Source organism: Carcharhinus amblyrhynchos, chromosome 11, assembly GCF_965287045.1.
Source record: "Carcharhinus amblyrhynchos chromosome 11, sCarAmb.v2.hapA, whole genome shotgun sequence".
NCBI lineage: Eukaryota > Metazoa > Chordata > Chondrichthyes > Carcharhiniformes > Carcharhinidae > Carcharhinus > Carcharhinus amblyrhynchos.
In genome coordinates, this window is record NC_137334.1 from 5,754,923 (window position 1) to 5,764,277 (window position 9,355).

General features: G+C 45.9%; 1 protein-coding gene across 1 annotated transcript in view; it reads right to left on the reverse strand.

Annotated features, from left to right (window-relative positions):
- The window catches only part of trpm2 (transient receptor potential cation channel, subfamily M, member 2), a 98,480-nt gene that overhangs the window by 34,167 nt on the left and 54,958 nt on the right, over nt 1–9,355 (reverse strand). The window contains exons 18-19 of the mRNA XM_080198488.1: nt 7,363–7,481; nt 2,940–3,072 (exon numbers count right to left, since the gene is read on the reverse strand). Coding sequence (XP_080054614.1) covers nt 2,940–3,072; nt 7,363–7,481 — 252 coding nt within the window. The remainder of the gene's footprint in view (nt 1–2,939; nt 3,073–7,362; nt 7,482–9,355) is intronic.

Here is a 9,355-nt window from a genome sequence, read left to right on the forward strand (position 1 = left end):
GCAATGCCTCTATAGTGGCCGAGATCTTAAACTGAAACACTTGTTTAAGTCACACACATTGCAATTCTTCAGAGGTGTTCCAAGCAACAGCTATCTCGGAGTTTCATGAAGGGGTTAATTCATCAGAACATAAGAACTTAAGAGCGAGGTGCAGGAACAGGCCATCTAGCCCCTCGAGCCTGCTCCGCCATTCAGTAGGACCACTGATGGTCTTTTCATGGATTCAGCTCCACTTACCTGCCCGCTCACCATAATCCTTAATTCCTTTACCCAACAATGCAGAAGGAGGCTATTCGATCCATCGAGTCCACACTGACAACAATCACACCCGGGCTCTAACCCAATAACCACACATATTAACTCTGCGAATCCATCTGATGCTAATAGGCAATTTAGCATGGCCAATCAACCTAACCAGCACATCTTTGGGGTGTGGGAGGAAACTGGAGCACCCGGAGGAAACCCATGCAGACACGGGGAGGATGTGCAAACTCCACACAGACAGTCATCCAAGGCCGGAATTGCATTTGGATCCCTGGCGTTGGGAGGCAACAATGCTGACCACCGTGCCACCCATGTGATTGCCACGTAGAATATCTGCTAGCATTCATTAATCATAGAATCCTTATGGTGCAGAAGGGGGCCATTCGGCCCATCGAGTCTGCGCTGACCACAATCCCACCCAGGCCCTATCTCCATAACCCCATGCATTTACCCTAACTAGTCGTCCTGACGCTAAGGGACAATTTTAGCGTGGCCAATCCACCAAACCCGCACATCTTTGGACTGTGGGAGGAAACCGGAGAACCCGGAGGAAATACAGACACGGGGAGAATGTGCAAACTCCACACTGACAGTGACCCGAGCCGAGAATCGAACCCGGGTTCCTGGTGCTGTGAGGCAGTGGTGCTAACCACTGTGACACCGTGCTGCCCCAGGAGGTGACCTAGCCTTTTAGTGACTAGCGCTTGTCCTAACTCCCTCTTCTACAGCTGTTTGAGAATAAAATGATTGTTTGTGTGGATTTCAAGTGCTCCATAAAGGGATACTCACCACCTCATGTTCATTTGCTGGGAGCTGTGAGGGGGGGGGGTCTCGGAATCAGAGGGGAGCTTCCTGGAACAGTTTGTCAAGGTTTCACCAATATTCCAACAACAGTCAGTTAGCAAATTTCCTGCAGGCCTCATGTGAAGGCCTCACCAGAAGGAATGTTTGGTCATGAGGCAAAGGCGTAGGGGTCCCCTTGGTCTAGACAAGGAACGGTGGGAGGATATGGGGTTAGTAGCACTTGCAGGAGAGGTGAACTGGAGGGAAAGGAGGTTGAACTGGTATAGGATATCCTTCCAGGTATAGGACATCCTCCTTTTTCTGTGTTCCAGAGTGTCTAATGCCACGTCTGAGAACATGTGCTTTATCCATGTTCAGTTTGGATAGATTCAGAAAGAATGTTCCAATGGGGGGGTGGGGAGGCTATAGTTTGAGGATAAGGGGTAATCCTTTTAGAACTGAGGTGAGGAGAAATTTCTTCACCCAGAGGCTGGTAAATGTGTAGAATTCACTCCCACAGAAAGTAGTTGAGCTCAAAATGTTGTGCGATTTCAAGAAGAAATTAGATATCGCTCTTGGAGCTAAGGGGATCAAGGGATATGGAGAAGGGGGGATCAGGATATCGAATTTGATGATCAGCTATGATCGTGATGAGCAGCAGAGCAGGCTCGATGGGCTGAATGGGCTATTCCTGCTGCTAGTTTCTATGTTTCTATGTACCTGTCAGAGAACTCCATTCCTTCAATGGAAGTGGATGTGAGGAACTCGCATATGCAGTTACTTGAAAACTGCATCTAATCTGCACAAGTCCTAAACCTGCAGTGTCAATGACTCTGCTGCTCTCATGAAGGAATTAACTTCTACTAGGGTAGAAGTTCATGGCCACCTCCATCAGTGAACCATCTTTGATGCATGTGCCGTGCAAACAAAATATTAGCTAGGTCAACAATCAAAATCAGAGGCGCAATGACAAGGAGCCAAACTGTTTATATCGGCCAATGTATTATACAACAAGCATTAAAAATCTATGTGGCTTCCAACATTTCTTTCAAAGCTGAATTCTCTCTCTTCCTGCCTTGGTTCATTTCCATTCTCTCTCCTCACTCTTTCTTTCTGTTCTATACTGTTTGTTTCTCTTTCCTTTCCTCTGCTTCTAATTTTTTCTATCTGTTTTTATCTCCTTCATTTCTTTCTTTCAATTTTCTCAACCATTTTTTCTTCTCCCTTATTTCACATTCTCTCTCTCTTTGTCCCGCTCATTGTTACCCCATAGTCCTTTCCTTCTCTTCCTTTCTCATTCCCTCATCCGCTTTATTCTCACTCTTTAATTTCTCTTTCCTCATTCCCTCTTTCCTTACCATTTTCTCTCCAATTTTCCCTTCTTCCATTGCCTTTCTCACCTTCCCCCTCTTTTTATCTTATTCTCCCGATCTCTTTTCTTATTCCTCTCTACTTTCCTTTTAATTTTCTTCCTTCTCTCATTCTCTATTTTCCTTTCTTGACTCATTCCCACTTTCTTTCCATTTCTCATTTGCTCCTTTCTCCCCTTCCACCGTAGATAGAACGGACACACACAAATATTGAGACACAGAGTGCAAATGTACACGAGTGTGCACACACTTGAGCACACTCAGAGCACGTCCAGAGAGTGTGGACGATGGCACATGCGTTCAACATGTATGCACAGCGGATGTACTCATCATCTTCAAGTACAGCAATGCAACACAACATGTGTGCAAGCATGTGATAATAACAAAATTGTTGGAAATTCTCAGCAGGCTAGAAAGCATCAATGGAGAGAAACAGGGTATATATTGTAGATTGAGGTGACTTTTCATTAGAGTCACTCGCAAACAAGTATGACACACACATATTATAAATCAACACCTTACCATCATCTGCACCATAATGATTTTTGGCCCGAGGGTTTTGCTAACAGTGAAGATATGCATCACTCTGATGCAGTAAATGATGAAATCCAGGCACAGAATGATCCTCCCCTGATATAAAGTTGCAGGGACACACCTACAAACACAAATATTTTCACAATATTATCCACAAGCTACCTCACAAAACAACAAGACTACAGAGACCCTCAGCACACCCAACTCTCCCATGACCCATTACTCATTAGTCACCTCACAACGTAACAGGGTCCAAAAATATCCGAAACCCACCTACCCATGACCCATAGTCCTCCCAACTGGAATTTACTGGGCCAGTCTAAACTGAGTGGATGTTAGGGCAAATTAATAGATTTAGTAGAAGGGTAAATAGCACCAGTACCCCTGCATTAGAGTAAAGAGCACATGCTAATCAAATTCTTATAACTCAAAGACCCAAGATCAGCAAGACTCAGCAGAAAGGCTTTCTGCCTGTTAGAAGAACAGTCACTAGCTAAGAAATAACAACCAAGCTTTTGGGTGAAAGATTTGATAGTACAAGATTGAAATTAAACAATGTTCTGTGTACTGACTAACTGTATAAGCAGTTTGTATCTGTGACTTGTGGAGAGAGTTGCTCTCCCTATGAAATCTGCTTCAGAGGTTTCTCTGGGGTAGTTCCCACCAGGCTTGAACCATGAATAAATTATTGTAAGCTGTCCATGAGGCTCCAGTGATTAGTTGGAAGAAGTCCACCACTACAGTGGAATATCAACCGAATTAGATTTAGTCCCTCTCAACCTCCCTGCCACCCAGGTTGATTTTAGGCTACTGTCTGCCATGTAACTCCCTCTGACCTCAAAAGATTTGGAGCTAAGCGAAAAGAGCAGAAAGAAGGAAAGATTAAATGTGAGGATGAAGGATGATGGGTTGGTGAGGAAGGTAAGGTGAAATCTCCAAGACCTCGGCCGGAATTCGCCGACATCAGCCGCAGCTGGGATTCTCCGGTCTCACTGCTGTAAACTTGGCTGAGCGCCAAATTCTCCATTCTCGCTGGCAGTGTGGGCAGGGCATCCGACATTGGAGAATTCCTGGAACCAACTATTAGAAGTGCAGAGAAAAAATATAGAGATGTGATGGCAATATATTGTATGTATCCAAGTGGTAAGTGCAGCAGAGGAAGGCAGGAGCTGATGTGGGCAATCAGGGAGATAATAAGAAGGAAGTTATAAGTCTGTCAGATCAGGAATAGGGAAGGCTATGGAAATAGAGTAGGAAGACTCAGAAACCGCAGAAAGGAAATGGATGTAGAGGCTAATTCTGACTCCATAAAGTCCACTATTACAAGGTACAAGTCAGGAACGTGAAGAAATGTTCTCCACTTGCCTGGATGAGTGCATCTCCAACACCATCTAGGACAAAGCAGCCTGTTTGATTGCTACCCCTTCCAAAAACATTCACTTCCTCCACCACAGATGAACAATAACGGCCATGAGTAGCATCTACAAGATGCACTGCTGAAACTCACCAAGGATCCTTCCAAACCCACGATCACTACTGTCTCGCAGGACAAGAGCAGTAGAAATCTGGGAACGCCACTCCCCTCCAAGTCACTCACCATCCTGACATGGAAATATATTGCTGTTCCTCCGCTGTTTCTGGGTTAAAACTCAGGAAGCCCCACCCACACTGTGGATATGTCTGTACCTTGGGGATTGCAGCGGCTCAAGAAAGCAGCTCACCACCCACTTTCTCAAGGGCAAGCAGGGGTGGACAACAAACACTGGCCTCGCCAGTGACACCAATGTCCCAGAAACGAATTTACAAAAGCTGCAGGGATTATAGCTGATAATGTGGAAATTATTTATTTATGCACGTGTAGAATGAGAAAAAAATTTTGAGTGTGATAGTTTAAACAGGATTTTGAGGGCTGTCTAGTCTCCCAAAAGTATGTTGCTCAAGTCTGCAGCCTCTTCAACCATAACTTTATTTACAGCAAGTATTTAGACATTTGGACCATCACACACTTTTTGTTATTAATTCGTGGGACATGGGTGTTGCCGGCTGGGCCAGCATTTATTGCCCATCCCTAGTTGCCCTTGGAGGGCAGTTCAGATGAACTTCATTGCTGTGGTTTTGGAGTCGTGTATAGGCCAGACCGGGTAAGGACAGCAGATTTCCTTCCTTAAAGGGCATTAGTGAACCAGATGGGTCTTTCCGACAATCGACAATGGTTTCATGGTCATCAGTAGAATCCTAATTCCAGATATTTTTTATTGAATTCAAATTCCACCATCTGCTGTAGCAGGATTTGAACCCGAGTCCCCAGAACATTAGCTGAGTTTCTGGATAGCGATAATACCTCTAGGCCATCGCCTTGTGGTTAAAGAGTCTCCTCTTCCAGATATCCTCTCTTTCTCAGTCATGTGATGTGACATCATTCTAAAATCAGCATCATATATTTCTCTGACGCTAATCCTTTCCTTTCCTTCCCAAATCTTTTCCCTATATTTATACACAGTCCTACACCTCTCTCTCAAAATTTCAGACTTGATAGGGTTAGCTCCTGAAGTGTCTCTCTCTGATCTGGTTCCGATCTTCTCTTATTATTGTGACATTCAGTTCTGTCTCTCCTGTTGGTGTGAGTTATCTTCTTCTAGGTGTCTGTAGAGTTCTGAGGAGTTCCTCAGAGTCTTTTTTTAAGAGTTTCAAAAAGTTTCTTCGACTTCAGGGTCTGAATAGTTAGCCCAAGTTTCGATTATCTTTCCAGCTAAGGATATGAAAGTGCTGCAGTTTCTCTTTATGATACCCTGACCTGTACCATTGGTGGTACAGTGGTTGGCACTGCCGCCTCACGGCACTGGGGACCTGGGTTTGATTCCCGGCTTGGGTGATTGTGTGGAGTCTCCACGTTCTCCCCGTGTCTGCATGTGTTCCAGTTTCCTCCCACAGTCTGGAAGATGTGCTGGTTAGGTGCGTTGGCCATGCTAAATTCTCCCCCAGTGCACCCGAATAGGCACCGGAGTGTGACAACTAGGGGGCTTTCACAGCAGAATCACTGAGTAACAACAGTGCAGAAGGACAGTTGACCCACTGAGCTTGCAACAACAACAATCCCAGCCAGGCCCTATCCCATAACCACGCTAATACCCAGACATTAAGGGGCAATTTAGCACGGCCAATTAACCTAACCCACATATTTTTGAACTTCACTGGAAATTTGTTGCTGTGTTAATGTAAGCCTACTTGTGACACCAATAATTAAACTTAAAAACGAGCTTTTTGAATGTTTGTACATTCAGTCTCATGCTCTGTCCCTGGACATCTGCGTTGGTAAGTTAGGTGTCCTGAGCTTGTGTTTAATGTTCCAAGCCTGGCTGTGTTATCCCCTCATGCTCGATCGTAATAATGTTGAGTTTGAACTTTTGCATCAGAGATAGAAGCTGTGTTCTTAATCCCTCACTCATTAGCAACTGTAGTGGTGAGGATTAATAATTCAGTGGAGCCAGTATTAAGGTTTTCGATTTTCTTTATTAAATCCGTAACGGCGCGTCTTTCTCTCTCTGCCTCTCCGGTTGCTTGAGAAGAGCCAGGTGACAGGTTGGATGAACAAAGTCATGTTTGGTTGATAAATTTTGGAAAAACTCCTTTAGCGAATTGTTGGACAATACAATGACCGGAATGCCAGGGGTTAAATAATTCTTGAGTGATTCAATTAATATTTCTGCTATCGCAGTCAGTTCAATTCATAGAATCGTAAATTCCTGGAGTTCAGAAGGAGGCCATTTGGCCCATTGGGTCTACGCCGATCACAGTCCCATCCAGGTCCTATTTTTGTAATTCCACATATTTAACTGCTAATCCTCTTGATATTAATGGGCAATTTAGCACAGCCAAAAAACCCCAGCCTGCACATCTTTGGAGTGTTGGAGGAAACCAGAGAACCCAAAGAAAAGCACGCAGAGTGGGGAGAATGTGTAAACTCCACATAGACACTGATCTGAGGTCACAATTGACCCAGAATTGAAAGAAATGGGTGGCACGGTAGCACAGTGGTTAGCACTGCTGCTTCACAGCTCCAGGGACCTGGGTTCGATTCCCAGCTTGGATCACTGTCTGGGTGGAGTCTGCACATCCTCCTCATGTCTGCGTGAGTTTCCTCTGAGTGAGGGTTTGTGGAATGTGCAGCTGGGAGTTCTGACTTCTCAGCCTTTGCTGCGGTAGCCACTACCCGCTGCGGAATGACAGGGTGTCCCAGTTATAGGGACGGACACAGACAATGTGCCCGTGTGTGAGAGAGGGAATGATCTCTGATCAGAATCGGGCCACCAGCTCGCAATCGGCTATTTGAATGAAGCCTGCGGAGAGTCAGCTCCTTGGGAATACTGGAACGAGTTAAAAAGTGCCAAACATCAAAAAAAACAAGACAAACCTGCAAACGATGCCCACCACAAAAATCAGAATGGCCAGCACGTCGAACCGATTCCAGGGGCTACTGATATACAGCAGTGCTTTCCTTCGGAATCCAAACCCACCTGGATCGTAGAATAACTGCAAACAGACCAGCATCGAGTTAGATCCAACCCACAGAACCCAAAAAGAAGATTGCATTGCGACTGTACTGAGAACAGAAGGCCATTTAGCCCTCCAAATCTCCTCTGCTCTCCAATCAGATCATTACTGTTCTGTATTGTGACTCCATCAATCCACCCTGCTCAAACACACACACACACAGATACGCACATACACACGTGCACACACACACACGTTCACACACACACATGCGCACACAAAAACTCACACACTCACACACTCATACACACATGCACACATGCACACTTTCACACACACACTCTCACATATATACATATTTGCACACGTGCGCACTCTGTCACACATGTGCACACGCATACTCTCACACAAACATGCACATACACACGTGCACACATGCACATTCACACACATGCACACACACACTCATGCACACACACACATGTTCACATGCACACTCTCACACACACACGGTGCATGTGAATGCACACACACATGCACACTGTTACACACATACACACATGCTCACACATATGCACGCTCACACACACAGGTGCACACACACACGCACACTCATACACACACGCACACCACAAGCACTCACGTTCACACACACACACACACACATGTATGAAGACTGAACGGGCAGAAAGGGCATGGGTGACCACCAGGCAGAGTAGAGGAAGGCAGCTAGTGAAGGGATCGCGATGTCATCCCCCTTTCTAACACATGTACCGTTTGGGATATTGTTGGGGGAGATGATAGTGCAGGGGAAAAGCAGTGGCTGTTAACTTCATGGCACCGCGGGTGGGTTTGCTGTACAAGGAGGGAGGGGGAAGAACGGCAGGGATATGGTGGTCAGGGATTCGATTGAATGGGGAGTGGATAGGCCTTGCTGTGACTGCAAAAGAGACTCCAGGATTGCATATTGTCTCCCTGGTGCCAGGTTCAGGAATGTCACTGAATGGCTGCAGGACAGTCTGAACGGGGGAGGTTGTGGTACCTGTTGGCACCAATGATATTGTTAAAAAATGGATACGGTCCAGAAGGCAGAGTTTAGGGAGCTGGGAAGTAGATTGAAAAACAGCACCCAGAAAATAGCAACCTGTGGGTACAGAAATAGAAGGTTAGTCCATATGAATGTGTGGCTGGAGAGATGGTGCAGGAGGGAGGACTTTAGATATCTGGGGCATTGGGATCATTTCTGGGGAGGGTGGGACCTGCACAAGGCAGGTGGGTTGTATCTGAACCGGAATGGGAGTGGGATCCTTCCTTACAGGGGAGCTTGCTAGTGCTGTTGGGGAGGATTTAAACTAACTTGGCAGGGAGGGTGGGATCCTGAGAAAAGCTGCAGCAGGGACAGATACACAGCCAAAAGAGACAGATAGTGAGTCAGGAAAGGCAGCAAGGTTCTGGGCCCTGGTTAAGGCAGCGGGGAGTTTGGCCAGATTAGACGGTATTTATTTTAATGCACGGAGCCTGATGAACAAAGCAAATGAGTTGAGGGAACAAACTAAATCCTGGGGAATATGTTGTCATTGCTGTTCCTGAGACATGATTGAGAGAAGGGCAGGATTGGCAGCTCAGTATTCCAGGATATGGGATCAGGTGAGACAGGGAAGGAGGTAAAAGGAGACGGGAGGTGAATCAGTTCTAACAGTACGGAGGGATAGCATCTTAGGAGGTTCTTCCAATGAAGCAGAACTTCACTTTCTCACACTCTCTCCCTCTCACACACTCTCTCACACTCTCACACTCTCTCCCTCTCACACACTCTCTCACTTTCTCACACTCTCTCCCTCTCACACACTCTCTCACACTCTCACACTCTCTCCCTCTCACACACTCTCTCACATATATTTCCTCACACATAT